The 22,705-nt window shown below is 38.5% G+C and overlaps 1 protein-coding gene across 1 annotated transcript in view; it reads right to left on the bottom strand.

Moving 5' to 3' along the window:
• Positions 1-774: 774 nt before the first annotated feature.
• Positions 775-22,705, bottom strand: part of LOC101095597 (thymocyte nuclear protein 1-like) — a 28,149-nt gene continuing 6,218 nt past the window's right edge. The window contains exons 3-4 of the mRNA XM_023257856.2: positions 1,103-1,509; positions 775-871 (exon numbers count right to left, since the gene is read on the bottom strand). Coding sequence (XP_023113624.2) covers positions 775-871; positions 1,103-1,509 — 504 coding nt within the window. The remainder of the gene's footprint in view (positions 872-1,102; positions 1,510-22,705) is intronic.

Here is a 22,705-nt window from a genome sequence, read left to right on the forward strand (position 1 = left end):
AAAGTGTAGCCCCTTCTCCTTCCCTTCTAGTGCAATCCGTCTTGTCTCTGAGGTGTGGGGGATGCTTCAGCCTCACCCTGTGATTTAGGATTGTTTCGGCAGTGTCTTGTTCCTCAGTAGATATTAACTCTTCTTCTTGTGAGAGAGATCAAAGTCAGGAACAGCCAAGATGTAGCCATCTTGGTGATGTCACTTGTATTTGATTTTTTTTTTTTTAATTTTTTTTTTTTCAACGTTTATTTATTTTTGGGACAGAGAGAGACAGAGCATGAACGGGGGAGGGGCAGAGAGAGAGGGAGACACAGAATCGGAAACAGGCTCCAGGCTCTGAGCCATCAGCCCAGAGCCCGACGCGGGGCTCGAACTCACGGACCGCGAGATCGTGACCTGGCTGAAGTCGGACGCCTAACCAACTGCGCCACCCAGGCGCCCCAATGTATTTGATTTTTAAGTATGGCATAGAATATGGCTCCATTTCCTTCCTAAAACTATATGCAATGAAATCACTTATCTGGTAACACTAAATGCTGAAACCATCCTTTACACATTTATTTATTAAGATATGATAGATTGATAGGTTTATTTTTAAGTTCTTCAGTGTATTACTTTCTTTTTTTTTATATTAATGTTTTATTGAAAAAGGTACATGAAAACCACCCATGTATACAATCCCAGGTGAACATAATAAGCAAGCCTCCTTACACCTTCTTTTGTCTTCTAAAAGCTTAACTTCTTTGGAGTAATGTTTTGCACATTTCAGCAAAGGTATCCCAGTTAACTTGGTTCCTTTTTCTCCAGGTTCAAAATAAAATCAAACTCCTCTAGAGTCAGGGGATGAATTGAGAGTCTCTGGCGAGTAAAGAGAGCCATACATATATTTTTTTAATGTTTCGGGGTTTTATTTAAATTCCAGTTAGTTAACATATAGTGTAATATTAGTTTCAGGAGTAGAATTTAGTGATTCATCACATACATACAACATCCAGTGCTCATCACAAGTGCGCTCCTTAATCCCCATCACCCATTTAGCCCATCCCACACCCACCTCCCCTCCAGCAACTCTCAGTTTGTTCTGTGTAGTTAAGAGTCTCTTTTATGGTTTGCCTCTCTAAGAGAGCCATATTTTTTAAGGGCTTGGTGATGAGTTTTGAGCTCAGCCAGGGTAATGAAATGCTTCATCATTAGAACAAACTGTACATCTACCAAGGACCATTTGGGATTGTCTTCTTTGCTGTATGGGTCATAATGGGGATTGTTTTTCTCAAAATGTGTGTGGTCTGGGTAAGCCTCCTTCATAAGCTTCACAAGTTCTGTGATGCCTGGCTTTTTGCAGTTGCTATGGTAGAAGACGTCTTCTCCCTCCAGCTTCATGGCTGGAAGCAAGTTCCAGGCCTGTCTTGGTAGTTTCAAACACCATCCCAGCATCCCAGTCTGCTTGGACTGTGCTTTAAGATCCTCAGTACTGAACTTTACATCTAGGCCTCTGTCTGATTGGCTTTCTGACTCTGACTTGGATTAGCCAGGAACTGATTCCTCCCACAATTTTTAAGGGCTGGTCTTCCTAGGGCTAGAGTTACCCACCCACATTTAGCTGATGTCTCTGCTAGAATCTTGTTTTTCCTGCTGGCCTCTTACTGTCTGGCCCAGTAGGCTCAGCAGCCCAGCCAGCCTCTTCCGGGGCCAGCCTCTTCCGGGTCTCCCTGTGGGGATGTTCTCTCGAAGCACTGACCCTACCACTCAGCAGACCTATGACTTTTATCTTTTTTGTTTATTACAGCTTTATAATAAGCCTTGATATTTGGTAGGATAAGCCTCCTCATTTTGTTAATCTTTCTCATGAATGTCTTGGATATCTTAAGATCTTATATTTCGTAAATATTTTAAAAAATCTTTCTAAGCTATCAACTAGAATTTCATTGACGTTGTAGAGTAATTATTTATATGGACTATTGCCATCCATAATCATTGTATACTTCTGAATTTAGTCATTCTATTATTATTTCCATAGTTTTATGTTTTTTTCTTAAATTCTTGCAGGACTTTATTGTCATTATTACATATAATGTTTGTTGTTATTATGAATGGCATTTTAAAAAATCTGGTATTTACTAATGTGGAATCAATAAATGTGTACCTCTCAGAAATACCTTTAAGAACGAACCTGTTGGGGACGCCTGGGTGGCTCAGTTGGTTGAGTGTCTGACTTTGGCTCAGGTCATCATATCACCACTCGTGGGTTTGAGCCCCCACATCAGGCTCTGTGCTGACAGCTCAGAGCCTGAAGCCTGCTTCGGATTCTGTGTCTCCCTCTCTTTCTGCCCCTCCCCCTGCCCATACTCTGTCTCTCTCTCGAAAATAAACATTAAAAATATGTTTTTAAATAAAAAAAAGAATGAACCTGTTGCATAGTGTTCAGTCAGATAACAGCCTAAGTTGTCTACCTCTGGGATCCATTACAGTATTTGAGTCAGATACACACTCTCCCTAGGCAGCCCCCAGCCAATGACTGAGCATGATTAGCATATTAGGGCCTCGTGTTGATTTCTCTACACAATACTTCTCTATAGGCAATTTTTGCCCTACAGCTCTCTGCTGGGCTGCCTACAGCTTTTTTAGAGCTGCATTGGTCTTTTGCAGTTCTTTGTCTTATTTTTTTTTATATCTGTGAAGGAACAACAAATTTCATAAAAATAGGGCTTAGTTTAAAATATTTCCATAAATTTATAATCTGAAAAGCTCTCATTGTGCTAATTAAATAATCTGTAACCTCTTTGTCATCAGCATTCTATCAACAGAATTCATAATGTGATGGGACTTTCCATGTCCCAAGATTCAATTTATCATGCTGGGTTTTCACCAGAGGGAATGAAGGTTTCATGAACCATGGTCAAAAATCATCTGATTACATCTCAGTCCCAAACCCAACTTGCCTTTCCCAACCCAGAACACATTTTTATTTCCAGTTGGAACAAATGTGATCTGCCAAAGAATTTGAGTTCATATTGTTACTGAAATATAGGAAACTTATAGGAAAGTACATGAGAAATCATTAAAATGCACTCATAAATTTTCATATTGTCAAATTTAGAGAAATATAATACAGGTTAATTAAGCCAGGGGATATGAATACTGCACCAAAAATTCAGTTTACATCCAGGTTACTGATGCAAACATTTGTTACCACATATGGCTTTAAATATTTCAAGACATTGGGTTTGATGTTTATACCCCACAGTGTGTGAATCTTCCATATGGTGGCTTCCTATTATACATATTATTTGAGTTATATGGTTGAGTGATAGAAGTTTTTATTTCAAATGCTAGTGGATGTATTCATGTACACACACACACACACACACACACACACACACAAACGCATGCCTATGCCCACAAATTTACACAAGCTTTAGAGCTTATCATGAGCCTTTGAGACCAACAAAATAGCCCTAGCTATCAGTCTAAATAGATGTTGGAGATTGTTTTAGCAAAGTATAGAATTCTTTTTGTAGGCTATTTTATTTAAGGGATACAATTCCAACTCAACATTGTCTTCAATGTTAATGGCAGTAATTTAAACTTTGCCTTGTTGCTTAAAAAATAGCTATATACCCAAGCTATATACCCAACTTCATCATCTTCTTCTTGCTTTCTATATATTGAAGAAGCAAATATAATTAATGACTCAGATTATCCAGTGAGTAAGAAGCTCTAGTTTGAGTGGGAAGTCTACAAAAATGGTAAAACAAAGAAGAGACTTGGGATTGCTTGCTCAGGACCTATAGAAAATGCTTCACCTTACCAACAGAGTAGCATTTTCTGTGTTTCTTTTCTTGTTGTCATGCCCTGAGACCAGAAGCCTGACAGTGTTTGACCATGCAGCAGTGGTAAGAAAAGTATGGTGTTATTTTAAAAGGACTTTTCAATTGTAACGAACCTTTTCAATTAACAGAAATATGACTAAAGGATTAAACAAAAACCAATGTCTTAAAGACTTAATACAAAATTCATCCAATAATCTGAAATGATGTATTTTGAATAGTCATCACACAAATACTCAAAAAATCGATTTTTAATATTTATTTATTTATTTATTTATTTATTTATTATTTTTTTACATAAAGTGCTCAGCCTAGAATGCAAGCATCCATTTCTCTTTGTGCTTAGTAATGGTGGACCTTTGTAATCAGGGATTCTTAAAAATAAAAGATTGGGGAAGTGCCTCCGCAGGGGTATCATATATGTGAGGAGAGATGATAGATAGATAGATAGATAGATCTCTGTTTCTGCAATGATAAGTGTAACTTCTACTCACCAAGACCTCTTAGGAAACAAAAATTCTCAGAGTTCAGACATCTCAGTTTACCATAATGTTAACCACTCTTCCTTGCTTACTAGCAGTTGCAGAAACAATTGTACCACATGCAAGACAAAGAAGAAATAACCAAGAATTTGGTTACTTAAGGGGCACTTGCTCTTACAGAAACTCACACAAACAAATTGATTGGAGTTGATCTACATAAGGATATGGGTTGACATTGCATGGGTCAAGACCAACTGCAAATTTTACGTCACCTGTAAAGCATTAGCTCCTGTTTCCCTTTCTCAGAGCCCCAGCTTTTCTATGGTGACAGAAGAGGTAGATCTTGGGATGACCAGATTGCTTTGTCTAACAAATGGGGCATTTATGCTGCAACAAATATCCCTTCACTTAATAATGGTAGTCATTCACCTCTGGTGCAAGTGACAGTAGCTGAGATTTTTTTTTTCCAGCAAACCGATAATGGAGAAAATTTAATCCAAATGAGAAATGGGCAAAGATCATAACTGAAGTAGAAATTTTTTACAGATGAGGGAGAGTTAGAAGAGAAGGGCATGTTTACATGTAGTCTGCCTCTGAATAAATATAAATAATAACATAAATTGAGTTTAAACTTATGTGGATAATAACTATGGAAAAGAAAATTGCCTCTTAGGTTAATTGTTGCCAGATGCTCCTATTTGTAAGTAGTATGATCCAATGCTACCAAATTTGCTACTGTAATCTGACTGATGTTTTAATGGATTACATAAAACTAATTAGTCAAATCAGGATATATGAGAGACACTAACTACTTTTTATAATTTGTTTTCATATTAAATTCCCATTCTTGGAAATATATTATCTTCTAAACAGTCATTTAAGTACTTTTTGTGTGATATATGACACAAAGGTCTAGCTTTAAACATAACATTCTATTGTCCCATTTGTTAATATTACTGAAAAAAATATTAGCGATATTTATTTTTCCTAGGTATATTTTTCAACATTTTCTCCATTAGTATGAGCTTTATAGTGTTTGCCTTATACTAGTATATAGGAAAAGACACACTTTATTCACAGTTACATTTCTAATGACACATACAACGTTTGGCTTTGTACCTATTCCATATTAAGAAGATAGGTTATCATTTAGCTATGTTAAAATTATAATACTGCCAAAAAATTTAAAATATTCCATCTTTAACATTCTTTCGCTTTATACTTTAAAAAATCAGATGGCTTATCTGAATATATTGTACATTTTTTATAGCTAACAAAATCATAGAGACTATTTCAGCCTATAACTTGTAAGCACAGCACCATAAGTAACACTTTAATTGTGTACATTGGCTTTATTTCCAACACATGAAAAATATTTACTAGTTTTACTATACTGTTATACTCACACTTGATGTCGCTATCTTCATTTGTATAGTAAACCCTGTCTCTTGCTCAGCCCAAGCTCATTGCTCCAGAAATAATCCCTTCTTTACCTTACATCATCACTTTCCCACTCTACTGGATCATTCCCATCAACATGTACATAGACTGTTATCTCTTTATAAAAAATGGTTTTCAGGGGCGCCTGGGTGGCGCAGTCGGTTGAGCGTCCGGCTTCAGCCAGGTCACGATCTCACGGTCCGTGAGTTCGAGCCCCGCATCGGGCTCTGGGCTGATGGCTCAGAGCCTGGAGCCTGTTTCGGATTCTGTGTCTCCCCCTCTCTCTGCCCCTCCCCCGTTCATGCTCTGTCTCTCTCTGTCCCAAAAATAAACGTTGAAAAAAAAATTAAAAAAAAAAAAAATGGTTTTCAGACTCCACTTTCTCTGTGAAATATTTTCCTATTATTCTGCTCCCCTTTGTAGTAAAACACTGAAAATATGTGTTGTTTTCCCCCTTCTCACATGTTCTCACTTCATTATGTTTTTCCTCATCACCTATTAAAAATGGTGTCATCAAGATCACTATCAAAGTAACTAAAGCCAATTTACTTGACCCGTAGGTAGCATTTGAAATAGATTACCATACCCTTCTTCTTTATCTACTTTCCCACATTTCTTCCAAGACTTTACTCTCCAGGGATTTACCCTACCTCAGTGGTCATTCCATCTCAGCCCCCCCTTGCTGGTTCTTCTTCTTCTCCCCAGTCTCTAAATTAGAACATTTCCAGTCTCAGTCTTTGGTCTTCTTATTTTCTTTATGCTCAATCTGACGGATATCTCATCTATTTTCATGGCTTTAAAAATTAGTATATGCAGAAGACTTCTAAAGTTACACCTCTTATCCACAGTGCTCCAACAGACTGCAGACCTATAAATCTAGTTGTCTACTTGACGTCTCTACTGGATGTCTAGTTGACATCTCAAACTGAACATACTTCAGAATGAATCCAGTCTCAATTACCCCTCCCCATATCAGCCCCACATACAGGTCATGCCCACTATTTTCCAGCACTTACACCAACATAAGTGGAAACATCCTTGAATCCCCATTTTCTCTTACAAACTACACCCAATATATCAGAACATTTGTTGTCTTTAACTTCAAAATATATTCAAAATCCAAATATTTCTCATCACCTGTGATCACAATTGATTCCCCAGATTACAACAGTCTCCCAACTAATTTCTGCACTTTTGTCCATTAGAGTCTATTATCAACACAAGTGCCAGAATTTTTTGGGAAACACTCTTAGAATTGGCACCTTTAGGGGCAAGGGATGGTGAGACCATCTTTAGGCAAAGGGAAACGATGCACTGTGATACAGTCTCAGGAAAGGTCACTGAGTCCCACAAGAGCTCTGAAACTTGAGTGGCCCTACTGAGTGGTCTCAAAGTGGATGAGAAGTGGCAGAGCCTTTAGCTCCCCATTAACCACTAATGAATGTAGGCTGCCCTCAGAGCAGAGTGAGACTTGGGTGAACGGGCCCCCTCCAGCTGAGGGCAAGCAGAGGAAAGTGTCATAGTTGGAAGCTATCAGGCAGCAGCACAAACAGCAAGTGCAGAATGAGTCCTCCAGTTCTGAAGGGACATGTGGTTGGAGCATCACAGTATCTACCATACGATCCGTTGAAAATCACTGGTCTTAAGAAAACAATTAGGAGAGGAAGCAAGTGGAATTGGGCCAAGTTGAAATTTTAGAAGAGAATATTGCTAGGTTAGCTGACAAAATATAAATTCCATCTCTTCCTATGAACTTCAACTGTACTGTTTACAAAAACTGTGAATTGTAAGGTACTTTCAAATGGGCATATGATTAATGATTCAAGAGAGAGTAAGTCTGAAGGTGTCAACTATGTGATAGGAATTTAATCATTCAGTGGCTTCAGGAAGGTTCCTTTATTACCAGATATCTTTCTACTTTGTTTCTTTCTGCATGAAATCAGTTCCAAAAGTAGTCATTCGTTCCTTCAGCTTATATTTTTCTTTTGTTTAAAAATATATGCACTCTACAAAGGAAAACTCATTAAACCCTTTTGGTCACTACTATTCATTTTTTATCAAAACTGTCAACATTCAATAAGACTATTGACCCTTTATGTACTAGATGCTGTGTGAGGTTGTGAGCTTACGGAGGTGAATGAATTTCTAAATGATTTCAAGGAACTCTGCAACTCAGTAATGGAAAAAAAGAGAAGGTAAAGGCACATTATTTCAATGCAGCTTGATATGTGCATCGACAGAGATTTGCCCAGGGTCCTGGTCAAAGGTCACCAGAGAGGAATCCTGGAGGACAAGTAGGGTTAATCAGTTGGAGACTAGAGGTGGAAGTAATATTTCAGGCAGAAAAAGCTGTCTCTGTAAAGGTTAGGAGGTCACAGAGGATACACAGCACACTGGAACTTACATGGATCCGTAGCCCTGGGACAGAGAGCCTGAGGAAGGCAAGCTGTGGTGGGAGGGAGGCTGGAGCCACAGGCGGGAAGAAATGCAATCATACACAATTGGTTTTCAAACTCAGCATTTCTTTAGCAGAATAGGGAGCATTCTTGGAAGGAAAAATGAGTTGGAACATGACAATCAGAAATTGTAGTTTTTTTCCTTTATTAATTTACAACATAGTTAAAGCATATGCATCCTCCTTTCCCAAATTCTCAAGAGATTCACAAAAAGTGATAGTCTTTTTCTTGCATTTGTGACTGTTGCCTATACAGGGAATCCAGTGCAAGATACAGATATTCTTACCCTATAAAAATGCCACATATGTATGTATATAAAACTGTGTATGCTTGGGGCACCTGGATGGCTCAGTGGGTTAAGCGTTGACCTGAGCTGAAGTCAGATGCTTAACCAACTGAGCCACTGAGGTGCCCCTTAATGTCTTTATTTATTTTTGAAAGAGAGAGGGGTGGGGAGAGAGGGGAAGACACAGAATCCAAAGCAGGCTCCAGGATCCCAGCTGTCAGTGGCAGAGCCTGATGCAGGGCCTGAACTCACGAACCATGAGATCATGACCTGAGCTGAAGTCGGATGCTTAACCAACTGAGCCACTGAGGCGCCCCTTAATGTCTTTATTTATTTTTAAAAGAGAGAGGGGTGGGGAGAGAGGGAAGACACAGAATCCGAAGCAGGCTCCAGGCTCTGCTCTGTTAGCATAGAGCCGCACGTGGGGCTCGAACCCATGAGCCCCGAGTTCGTGACCCAAGCCGGAGTCAGATGCTTAATCGACTGAGACCCATCTTTGGCTCCAGTCATGATCTCATGGTTTGTGAATTGGATCCCTGCATTGAACTCCTAGCAGTCAGCACAGAGCCCACTTCGGATCCTCTGCTAACTTCTCTCTCTGACCTGCTCGCGCTCTCACACACTCTCTCAAAAATAAATAAGCATTTAAAAAAAATGTTTAGGGGCACCTGGGTGGCTCAGTAGGTTAAGTGTACGACTTCAGCTCAAGTCATGATTTCACATGACCTCAAGTCCCATGATGGGCTCTGTGCTGACAGCTCAGAGCCTGGAGCCTGCTTTGGATTCCTTGTCTCCCTCTCTCTCTGCCTCTCCCCTGATCATGCTCTTTCTGTCTCTCAAAAATAAATAAACATTTAAAAAATTTTAAAAATAAATAAAAATGTTTAAAAGAAAGCATGATATATAATTGTACAACTTCTAGATAACATAAAAGTGAAGACATCTTTGTGACCTGATCCAAAAATCAATGGTTGGATACTTAATGGATTGAGACACCCAGGCACCCCAAGTCACACTTTTCATATACTAGAGACATTACTTTCAGTTAGAAACAATCTTCAGAAGTCACTAGAGGACTGTAACATGTAAACCTACTTATTAACCACATTGAAATTAATTTATTAGTCTGTTTCATCCAGCACGATTCTGAGGGCATATGACCCAAGAGTCAGGCACACTTTTTTACCTAAACAAATACCCAAGGTGAGTTTCCTGACCTTTCAAAAGGAAAGTAAAACAAGAAGTAAAGGAAAACTTGGCTTATACCATTCATATATTTTTTTCTTATTGGATCACATCTTTGATATATATATACTTTTGTATTTATTCACCCAATCCTATTTGACACCCAGAAACCTTCTTAGGTGTTAAGGATGCAGTCATTCTCACTACTGTCATGGAGTTTACAATTGGGTGGTAAAGGATGTAATCACACATTATTGTATGTCATAACCAGAATATCACAATTCTGACTCAGTCATTTAAAAGTGTATATTTACATTAAATATCATATGTTAAGTTAACTTTCAAACCCAGAAGTGATACATAAATTGACTAGCAATATCCAGGTATCAAGCCATATATCATCATTGTGTTGTAAAAATTACAAATTAACTCATAAGTTTCAGATATTACACTAAGTGAATGAATTAAGTATTAGTAAATCCACAACCCTGGAATACAAAAATAAAATTTTGTTTTTATACAAATTAATAATGTATAAAAAAACCCCAGAATCTTAAACACAGGCAATTTTGGATCTTTTTGCCACCTCCCCCCCCCCCCCCACCCCACCCCTGCCCCAGGAGCTTGCCTAAATTCTGAATGATGGAATCTTATGTGGTACCAAAACATTGATTAGAAGAGAAGTCAACTGAGGCATAGGATGTTGGCTAAAACACCCCTCATTTGTTCAACTTCAGCCACTCTTTCATGAGTTATGTTGCATTTATTAGCTTGCATGCCATTCTAGAGCACAGAAGTCTTTGGGAGGTTATCTTTGGTCCTATCAGCCGTATGTCCCTACACTGCTATTTTCTCTTGACTCTAAATGGGAAGGGGAACAAAATTTCCCACTGATTTCCAAATCTTTAAATCTATTTTGAGATTTCTACCTACAACGCTTCAGCTCAGGTCATGATCTCATGGTTCGTGAGTTCAGGCCCTGCATCAGGCTCTGCCACTGACAGCTGGGAGCCTGGAGCCTGCTTCGGATTCTGTGTCTCCCTTTCCTTCTGCTCTTCCCCCACTTGAACTCTCTCTCTCTCTCTCAAATAAATAAAACACTTATTTTTTTTTTTTAATTTAAGATGTAAGCATTTAATCCAATGAGTATGCATCTACTGGTATAAATTAAGCCTACACTGAAAGGTATAAAGAAGTGGCAAAGGAGAAATAAATGAAGACAAAGAAAAACCCTTTAACTTTCTCACTATAACAAAAGATTTCCACTGTGATCCAGAACAAAAGGATAGCTTTTTCAAGTGCCAACTAGAGAAAAAGTCAAAAGAGTAAGTGTAATTATTTAATACAGTTCCATCAGTGACATTGATTAAATCTGTCTCCCCAATAAAGTCATTGTGACATCTCATAACTATAAAAGATAGCCCTCCTGTTTTAAGCAGCTATACTTACAACAGGTAAATGACTTTTTAAGCTGTTTTCACATTTGCTTCCAAATCCAGTGAGGACAAAACAGAAGGAAATAGGGCTATAATACCATCTGAGTGATTTACACTAGGCATAAGGAAAGGCACTATTCCCTGAAAGTTTATACACTCACAGAGAAAGGGGTTGCATGACCAGGGTGATATACATCTGGCCCTGCCCAGAAGCTGAGTGGTGTAATAAATCATTATTACGGGTGTCACCAAATGAATGAATTGGCAACTAGAATTAACACCATGTACTCTGGGAAGAGATTTGTGGCAGGAGGGGGAGGAGAAGAACAAATATACTGGCCCTATTCTTACCAAATCGATACATAAATGCTACATCTGGGTTTCTTAACTTAGCATCCTAAAGCAACAATGTATGAGCTTTAAGAAATCTATAAATGCTTTGAAATTGAGTATAAACAATTTTAATGATTTTCTTTTTTTTTTTAATCTTTATTTATTTTTGAGAGAGAGACATAGAGAATGAGCCAGGGAGGGCAGAGAGAGAGAGAGAGAGAGAGAGGGAGGGAGAGAGAGAGAATCCTAAGCAGGCTCTGTACTATCAGCACACCGCCCGATGGGGGGCTGAAATTCACAAACAGTGAGATCATGATCTGCCACACCCGCCCCCCCCCCCAGAATCTTCCCTTCTTTTCCACACAGGATCCTGACTTGCTTTTCCAGTATGCATTAACGTTTATTTATTTTTGAGACAGAGAGAGACAGAGCATGAACAGGGGAGAGTCAGAGAGAGGGAGACACAGAATCTGAAACAGGCTCCAGGCTCTGAGCTGTCAGCACAGAGCCTGACACGGGGCTCGAATTCACGGACCACAAAATCATGACCTGAGCCGAAGTTGGCCGCTTAACTGACTGAGCCACTCAGGTGCCCTGCTTTTCCAGTATGCATTAGAAAAATGAGAGAAAAAAGGGAAATCCCTGTTTTCTAATACTAGACAATGGCAGAAACAGGATGGTGGTCCGTACAAGAAAGGAAACAAATAAGGCCAACCCAAATCACTCCAATTTTTCCACTATTATTCATGATTGTAAATGAATTGTTTAGCTCTAATCTTCAGTTTATTTACTTGTAAAATAAGGATAAGATTAGTATCTACTGCATCAGATTGCATAAGACTTTAATGAGATAACTAAAAACCTAAGCTTTGTACCTAGCACATAAAAAACTTAGATTGGTGCCTAGCACAAAATAACAGTTTAATGGATGCCATGTGTTATATCACTTTCACTATTCTAGTATAAAAATAGAAACCATATTTATATAAATATATAATATTTTGGGGGGCGACTAGGTGGCTCAGTCGGTTGAGTGTCTGACTTCAGCTCGGGTCATGATCACACAGCTCATGAGTTCAAGCCCTGCGTAGGGCTCTGTGCTGACAGCTCAGATTCTGTGTCTCCCTCTCTCTCACTGCCCCACCTCCCACTCGCGTTCTCTCTCTCAAAATAAATAAATAAACATTACAAAAAATGTTTAATATTTTGGAATTAAAATTTCATAATTATTATAATTTTTTAATAGATGTTTGTTCAGTGTTGCTGTACCTTAGTGATATCTAGAGGTAAGTTTCTTAACAGTAACAGTTCCTTTTCCATCCAGTCTCACTTGGGTCATTCTCACATTTGCATTTTGGAATTGTTTTTTGTGAGCTAAATTAGTAAATCTTCTCAGGGGTAAAACAGAAGGGTTAAAAGATTTAAATTCCAATATCATCTGAATACATTGATCATTAAATTTATAATGATACAATTAAATGATAAAATCATAAAAGTTGGGGGGCATTTGGCTGGCTCAGTCGGTAGAACACGTGATTCTTGATCTCAGGGTTGTGAGTTCGAGCCCCACATTGGGCACAGAGATCAGTTTAAAAAAATCATAAAGCTTAGGAGAACTTTGAATAGTTGTGGGTTTTTTTTCTTTTTCTTTTTCTTTTTTTTTTAGTCTATTGCATTATCTTCATGTAGGGCATAATGAAGTGAAAACACTTTGCAGACAAAAGATGATCAAATATTTAAATGCCTTTAGAAAAGGAGATAAAAAGTCTGCCTCATCAAGCCATTCTAGGGTCTAAAAACAAAATGCCTAAACTAAGGAGCCTCTGCTGCTGTTCAAAGGCTGTTTTATACCCCCCCCCCCCACCGCAAAGGCCAGGGAAAACAGTTCCTACTCTGAATGCAAGAAGATATGAAAACAAAATTGTTGCTTCCATTGTTAAGCACACTTTCTAAATTCTACCTAAACATTTGCAACTAATAGCAGATATTGTAAGACCTATGATTTGAATAATTACCTTTAATAGTAGTAAATGTTAGGTCTCTTCAATTTCTCAGCTGTGAAATTTTGTGAGTCACTCACTGCATGCAACTTCACACATTTATATCCTTTATTTTTATAGATTTCCTGAAACCCAACTTCTTCAATTATCCCTTTTTTTCTGATTTATGTTTAATATAATTAAAGTAGATATTGTTCTTCTCTTCAAGGTGACATTTTCCTGCCATACTTGACTCAAAAATGGAGTGCTTTTAACAGAGCTAGCGATATGTTGGAAACAAAATCAACTAGACCATTACAAACACAAATACTTAAATGCTCAGTTTTATTTTCTTCTTGTAAGCCACTAACAAAAAGGATAATTACAGAGACAACCAATCTAAATTAAAAAAGAAGTATTTTGTTGGGAAAAAAAAGACCCAAGATTGAGACATATCCCCATAATTAATGAGCGGTCTGACCTCATTAACATCTTCTAATTTCAATTTATTTATCCTCAAAATAGCATATATGTTTCACTTGTGTTACCCTTTCATAAGATTTTAAGGTGAATTTCAGTTTAGACAATAGGAAACATTCACAACTCTGATCTTTACTATGATTGTTGTTACTACATAAGTACTCTACTTTACCAAATCAAATGTATATGCTATATACAAGTTGTCTTTATTAAAATTCCAACAATAGCCTATTCTAATTTCGAAGATTAAAAATAATACTTTCTCTGACAATTTCATGAAGTAACGAAGAAGATGCTTTCTATGAGTGATGACGCTTCCTCTGCAAATAACATGGCACACAAATCAAAATGGCTTAAGCTATATGAAAAATTCATTATCTCATTTACCGGAAGTCTCAAGGTCATGCAGGAGCATCCTTGCTCTGCCGTGGTATTATTATTCGTGGTATGAAAAGGTTAGTGTCCCGGTTCCATGCAACAGTGCTGGGAAAGGCATTGTCTAATGGGGGCAGTAACAATATCATTTGCCAGCAACACTCTCTTCCCATCTGTTGGCCAACATTTTGCCAAATGTCTTATGTCAATCCAGTTAGTGGCAATGGCAATGGGATTATCATAATTGGTTATGCTAGGGTGTCCAATGCAATAGCTGGTAGCCACATGTGTCTATTAAAGTGAAATTCATAGTAATTTTTAAAATGAATGAATGGATGAATGAATTGACAGTAATTAAATTAAATTAAATTTAAAGTTTAGTTTTGCGGTCTTACTTGCCACATTGCAATACTCAATAGCCCCATGAGGCTAACGGCTACTATATTGGGCAGCGTAGAAACAGAATCTTTCTCTCATCACAGAAATTCCCATTGGACAGTGTGGGAACTTTAGATAAATCAGGATTCACCTCTGAGCTAGAGCAAGGATCAACTTTGCTGAAAGCTGGATATCTGAACAAACTGTGTTTCTATCTACCAAGGAATAAATAAACATCGTATTTGGGCATATGACATGCTATATCTACTACATAATTTTTTGAGGAACACATTGTCACATCACACAAGCCTTACTATCAGCACTTCATATCCTGTATACCTCTCCCCTGCACTATATTTTAGATGGCACGTGGACAAGTGGCAGGGAGATTTACATAATAATAATATCTGTCAATTAGAGTTGGCTCAATAAAATGATCATAAGACAACTACTTAAAACTAAAAATTAAAAAAAAATGTCTGAGAAGGTAGCATAGAAAAATATATGAATGAATTATACCACTCTCCATAGCAAAATAAATGTGTCCATATTTTAATTTCTGCATGGTTTTTCTTTCATTTTGCCAGATATCAAATGAAAACGTATTTTATATTTAGGATATAGCCTATTGTTTAAAACTAATGGTCGGCTTTATCTATAGGGAGAAATTTATAAGAGTCCAATGGAAAATTGATTCCTACATAGTTTACTTCCTGTCTTCAAGGCAAATTAACTATCTAACATGAAGAAATGTGATTCCCAAGGCATTCCAGTTTGCATGTAGCAGTCTCGATAGCTTCTCTTGCTGCTTCACTATGCCCCGCTCCATCAAAGGGAAGATACCAACTAGGAATACTGGAATAGTCCCAAAATTCTACTGAACTACTTGTGTTATTACAAAGTCTAAGACGAAGAATAATGGTTTGATAATTATTGAAGACATTCTAATATAAATGGAACAATAGATGTTGGTTATGTTCGAGTTATAAAAAAAAATTGAATGGAAAAAAAATTGAATGGAGATTCCAGGAGAAAATGTTAGAATGCTTTCTGGTAGCTGAGATAAAGGATGTTCTCTCTTACACAGGAAAGAAAAGCAGGGCAAATATACTTCTCAGGTCACAAAGCACTAAGGCAATTTACTCCTGTCCGTATTTTTATCAACGGTCCTTCATCTATAATCCCTGACCTCCGAGAAATTTGGGGCTTGGCGCATTCTCTCCCCAGCCTGAAGGTCATGCTCTGTTCTATTTGCTGTGACTGAAATAGCTGTGTGCTTTCATCCTAAATTCATGCTTTGGTTCCAGGACCATCTAAGCATCTGATTAGCTCCATCTTTTATCTCCCATCTCAGTGGCTTTAGACCTTCGGCCTCCCGTTTCTGATGTTCCCTACACACTCAGATTGATACAGAGCAGCAAAACTGGCTTTAGAGCCCTGGGTGGGACAAACCTGGCTTCCTCGCAGTCTACTTAATACCTTGCCAAAAGAAGTCTAGTCTCTGGAGCATGATCAACCTTTTTTTAAATAGTGAGTTTAAGCTTTTCACTTATTTTGTGTCTCTCATCCATGCTTTATCACTAATTGAAGTTAAAAAAAATAACTAAACAAAAAGGCTTGAGAGCATTTTAAAGGTCATAAGAGTGAAGGGGTGCCTGAGTAGCTCCATGGGCTAAAGGACCAACTCTTGATTTCAGCTCAGCTCATGATCTCCTCCTGATGGTTCATGGGACTGATCCCGGTCTCATGCTCTGTGCTGACAGCATGGAGCCTGCTTGGGACTCTCTCTCTGCCAATTCCCCACTCACTCTCCATCAAAAAAAATAAATAAACTTAAAAACAGGTCACGAGAGTGAACTAATTTCTTTTTTTGTTTTTAATTTATTTTCCAATGTTTATTTATTTTTGAGAGAGAGAGAGCACTGGCAGGGGAGGGGCAGAGAGAGAAGAAGATACAGAACATGAAGCAGGTTTCAGGCTCTGAGCTGTCAGCACACAGAGCCCGACGCGGGGCTCAAACCCACGAACCATGAGATCATGACCTGAGCCGAAGTCGGACACTCAACCGACTGAGTCACCCAGGTGCCCCGCCCTTTTTTAAAAATAGGTTTCATGCCCAGTGCAAAGTCCAATGCAAGGCTTGAATTCACGATCCTGAGATTAAGACCTGAGCTGAGATGAAGAGCCGGATGCTTAAGTGACTGAACCACCCAGGCGCCCCAAGAGTGAACTAATTTCTAACATTTCATATTATATACATTATAGCATAAATTGGTCTCCCCTGTTATTTTATGTTGTCAGATATTTTAAATTGTATTTAGGTTGGGCTCATTAAAATCCATTTATGATTTGCATTTTCTTTGGTAATTATCTCTACCCCAAATGGTCTCAAACTACATATTTTACATATTTGATGGATCTGGATGTTTTATATGCATTCATTTAATTCCTTAATTAAAGCTGAAACATTGTTTTTAAGTCAAAATACATGCTCATAATTTTAAAGTTTTTAAGATAGCCTCAGGTGGTCATCATTATTTTAATATGACAAATGATCCTCCTAATTCCAGTCAGCTATCTTAAAAACCTTTGTTGGTTTTATGATGTGGCATACAGAAGATTATGGCTAAGGACAGCTTGAACACATAGGGGACAGGACACCATTTTTGAGCCCCAGGTACAATAATAACTGGGTGAACTTAGGTCATGTCTTATAGCTTCCCATTGTCTTAGTCTCATCATTTACAAGACTAGGGCTCCCATGGCTGCTGTAGGAGCAAGGCCTGTGTGAAAGGAGCCATGCTCCTTCCTGCCGCCCACTGCTGAAGGTAGAATGTTTTCATCACATACGGATCACACTTAGACTTGAGGGGATTGTGGGAGGAGAGTCAGGGTGTGTCAGTCTTCTGTGGTAAAGGGCTTGGACTGGGAAGTACTGCTTTTCCATTTAGTGTGTAAATATCAAGTCTTGGTGTCTTAGTAGCTCCCATTTCTTGACCCCATGTTCATCTTGTCTTAAAAGCCCAGAGTTTGGAGTGACCTGTTCTTGGCCAGCGTGTGGAGTTTCCACTAAAAACACTGGAGAATTGTCAAGATGACTTCAAATTTACTTTCATTGTTCAAAGTTGTATGGAACAGCAACAAAAATACAAAAAATTCAACTGAAAATACAGGCAAAGGACTTAAATAGACACTTGTCTAAAGGCAATATCCACATGGATAATAAGCACGTTAAAAGATTTTTAGCATCATTAGCTATTAGGATAATGCAAGTCAAAACCACACCGAGATAACACTTCACACCCAGTTAGATGATCATAATAAAAAAATAACAAGTCTTGGTGAAAATATGGAGAAATTAGAACTCTCATGCATTGCAGGTAGGAATGTGGAAAACAGCTTAGTAGTTTCTTAATACACTAAACATAGAGTTATCACATTAGCTAGCAATTCTACTCCTAGCTTTTTATTCAAGAGAATTCAAAACAGGTACTCAAACAAAAACTGGTACACAAATATTCATAATCACTCTATTCACAATAGCCATAAGATGGAAATAATCCAAATGTCTGTCGATGGATGAATGGATAAACAAATGTGTATATCCACACAATGCAATGTTATTCAGCCAAAAAAAGGAATGGAGTACCGATCTATAATACAACATAGGTGAACTTTAAAAACATTATGCTAAGTAAAACTAGATGGGCACAAAGGCACATATTTTGTAAGATTCCATTTATATGAAATATCCTGAAAAGACAAACCCATAAGTACAGAAAATAGATTAGTAGTTGTCATGGGCTGGAGGCAGGGGACTGGGGAATAATTGCTTACAGGGTGTGAGGTTCCCCTTTGCAACATTGAAAAAGTTCAGAACCAGATAGAGATGATGGTTGTACTACATCGCAAATTTATTTGATGCCATCGAATTGCATACTTTAAAATAATAATTTTTATGTCATGCGTATTTTAACACAATAAAACAAAGTATGACTCAATTTACACAAAGTAGAAATTTACATTTCCACTAAAGCAAGAAGGCCTACCGTATGTGGGAAGAGAAATTCCATTCTTATCAGCTCCTTGCAGCAGTGGAAAAGGGAATTTTTTTGTTTATATAGTTTTGTGATTTAAAGAAACAGCATTTCAAGGCATAATAAAAAATAATACTCTGGGGTGTTAATTTTCAAAGTTTTAGGCATGATCTTCAGCCAATCAAATTTTTACTTGTAGTTCCATGCTGCTTTGTTCTAACTGCTAAATTACCCTCTTTCTCTTTTTTTCTTTCTCTTTTCTTTCATTAGCATCATCTCTGTTCTGAGGTATAAGCTGGGCTTTCTTACAGTTTAGTGCAAAACCAATTATCTCTCAGTTATAGTGGGGTTTTTGTTTTCATTTGTGGCCAGTGTTTCTCACACACTGTTGAGCATCAGAATAAAAAAAAAAAAATCTCTAAATTAAAATATTTGGCAGATAGTGATACAATAATGGGTTTTGGCTTCCTCTTGGCATTCTCATGTTTTTGAAAAGTATCACACATACAGTGTTGGCTATAATGAAGCAGCTGAACTAGAATTTAGGTTTTATTTCATCTACTTTAATGTGTAGTACACATGAACAGATAGATATTTAATGTTATAACCCCAGTGGCAAACTGGGGTGTGAAAAAAGAAAGTTTTATTCTTTATTTCTTTTTTTAAAAATTTTTTAAAAAATGTTTATTTATTTCTGAGACAGAGAGAGACAGAGCATGAACGGGGGAGGGTCAGAGACAGAGGGAGACACAGAATCTGAAGCAGGCTCCAGGCTCCGAGCTGTCAGCACAGAGCCCGATGCGGGGCTTGAACTCACAGACCTGAGAACATGACCTGAGCCGAAGTCGGATGCTTAACCGACTGAGCCACCCAGGTGCCCCTTATTCTTTATGTCTTAAAGTCTGATTCAGAACTATCTTCTCACTGTTAAATTGCTAATTTAAACTGGTCCTTTCTGGGTTTAATTTCTATACAATGCAGTGATCAATTTCTCATTTAATTCAGGTCTGTGGTTCAGTCTTATTCTGGTTTAAAATTCTCTGTTTGTCCCCCCTATTTCGGTGTTGTTCTGCATTTCTGGTGGTCTCTGCACCCCTTCTCACATGCTGTCACCACCTGTGGGCTTCTCATCTCTGCCTGGCACAGGTGGTACCTTTAGATAGCTTGGATGAGGGCAGGGCGGTGGTCCCACAGGGAAGCAGCTTTATGTCCCTAAGCCCCTACCTGTGACCCAGCCTACAGTTTTTTACAAAATATTTGCCTTAGTTGAGCCACAATTGAGTAAGTTAAACGCCTCAGCATTCCTCAAGGGTGTGGCATTCAGAGAGCCATCTCCCACTCTGCCAGGGACTCTGGGGTCCCTCACGCTGTCTTTGGGGCTTCTGCACGTGTGTCCCACTTGGGAATCCCAGACAAGAACACAGGCAGAGTGTCTCTGATTTCTCCTCATACTTCGGAGGGAACTCTGGTGTGGTTGCAAGTTTTTATTGTGCTCAGATGAAGAGGATGGTGCAGATTACTCAGTTTGAAGGAGCAGGAGACACTTGCAAAGGCTCACAAACAAATGGGATGATCCCTGCACACCCCCCCCCCCCACCCCATCCAGCCCCAGCTAAATAAAAGCACCTAGTGCTTTCTTTCCTTCTCTCCCTTCCCTTCTTTCCTTTCTTCCTTTGTTTGCAAGAAAAACTCAAAGTTTAGGGCACCAGAGAATAACAATAGATTCGTGGTAGGATTGCATATGTATTTCAGTACGTTCAACTACATGAAGAAACACAGATTAATTTCCCTAGCTATCTGATTTTTATCACATGTATCCACCCAAATAAGCCTGGACAGAAAGAATAGCAACAAAGAACAAAACAAAAACCTCTCATCCAGTAAAATTAGTTCGAATCATATTTAAATCTTTTTAAGTGATCGGTCAGACAATATTGGATAAAATTTCAGAAATCTACTCCACTCGCCTGCTCTCTCCTGGATGGTATCTGGGTGCATGCAGGAGGGTTAACGCTTCAAGGGCTTGGTCTTTGGGAAAGAAAAGAATGTCTCTGAGACTTGCAGTATCCTACCTACCTTCATCCCACCCCTCCATCCCTGGCTTTCCCTCTGAAGTATCAGCTGCTGTCATGTGTGTGGTCTTAGCCTCTCCCCTCCAAGCCACCCGCTGCTACCTTCTGCTGAATTTGTGGCTAGAAAATGGCCCTTTCTCATCTTAGTCAGGGTGCTGACAGCTGTCGTTGAAAATCTTGTCTCTCAAGATTTGTTTGTGGAGCCTGCTGGGATCTGAGTTTGAGTCCCAAACTGCCCCAGGCCCAGGTACAGTTACAGAAATTCCTTAGCTGCATTCGAGAACTTCCACATCCTACTACTGGCCACAACAATTGTAAGGCAGCACTGAATGAGAAGAATACAGACCCTCTCTGTGCCTGTGTATACAGTACAGCCAAGTTCTTTTCTATATGGCCACCCTTGGGGACGTTTGAGATACCCTACCATGCTGACTCCATCAGGACACTGAAGAGAAATTAGCAGGAACTTCTGGGGTCTTGGTATTCCTCTCAATGAAAGCAATTCATCCCCCACTCCATACACCTGGCTATCTGCCTCTTCTGCTCTGTCTCCTGTCACCCCATTAATCTACCAGGGCTGTAGGTTGTGGTGGATATTACTCCATTTCTCTTTGTTGGAATGTTCCTTGGGCGACATTCAACAATCACATTCTGCAGACCTCTCCTTGATAAGTTAAGTGGATAGATAAAATAATTTCTCTGGAAACAGCCTTGCTTTTAAACTGTTTGCCATGTTACCATCTCAAAAATACTATATTAGGTGTCAAAACTTGAATATTAACTCTTTCTGTCTTTTGGTGGAATATTCCTGATGCTGCCTTGCCTTCAACTGCCCCAACCTGTATGCTCACACAAGCATAGACACTTTTAAGAAAAATTATCCAAGACATGGACATAGGATGCAGAGATTGATGGACGTCCTACCAGTGTAATGCTGAGTACTGAATAGGACACATAACGTGACTGAGGATTAGCTAATTTTCTACGAGTGGTTGTCTTCATTAAACTATCTTTTCACTATTGATTAGCATACTTTACAGCTCTGTAAGGATATAGGTTAACTTGTAGAAAACTGGTATTTGTGAAATCATTTCTTGACTGGGATCACTACAGTGGATTCTTGTTCAACAGTAATGTAAAAATTATATCTATCTAAAAGAAAAAAGTAACTGCAAATATTAGGGTTTATTGCCATACATGACATTAATCAGTTTTTTTTTTTAATTTTTTTTTCAACGTTTTTATTTATTTTTGGGACAGAGAGAGACAGAGCATGAACGGGGGAGGGGCAGAGAGAGAGGGAGACACAGAATCGGAAACAGGCTCCAGGCTCCGAGCCGTCAGCCCAGAGCCTGACGCGGGGCTTGAACTCACGGACCGCGAGATCGTGACCTGGCTGAAGTCGGACGCTTAACCGACTGTGCCACCCAGGCGCCCCATTAATCAGTTTTATATCTAGTTGCAAATGATTTTCAGCATTACTGTGACTGACAGACTACATAAATCTTCATTTCTTGAAGTCTGCTTTGAACTAGGTTTAACATCTTACTGGTTCCCTTATTAATGAACTGAGTAAAATTTTTGACACTTCTTTGTTTATAACCTTTTGAAAAGTAGAAGTAGTGAAAGAGGCTTTTAAAGATGTATCTTCACAGTTTTGGGGGGTGCATGTTTATCTTTCACTCAAATTACCCTTGGAAATATGTTACAGAACAGAAAAAAAAAAAAACATCTTTAGGGCAACATACAGGCTAAACACTAGACTTCTTTGAAGTATGTGGAAATCGGTCGTATTCACCATGGCACTAAAGAATCCTAAAAAGTATTGACTTTTCCATCACTCTTGTTTGGCATAAAATTCAAAGCAAAACCTTTTTTGTTCATCCAAACATAAGGTACAAGTTCTGTTTTATCCTTTATGATACTTTCTAGCTATCATAAAGAAGAT

The sequence above is a fragment of the Felis catus genome, chromosome C1, assembly GCF_018350175.1.
Source record: "Felis catus isolate Fca126 chromosome C1, F.catus_Fca126_mat1.0, whole genome shotgun sequence".
NCBI lineage: Eukaryota > Metazoa > Chordata > Mammalia > Carnivora > Felidae > Felis > Felis catus.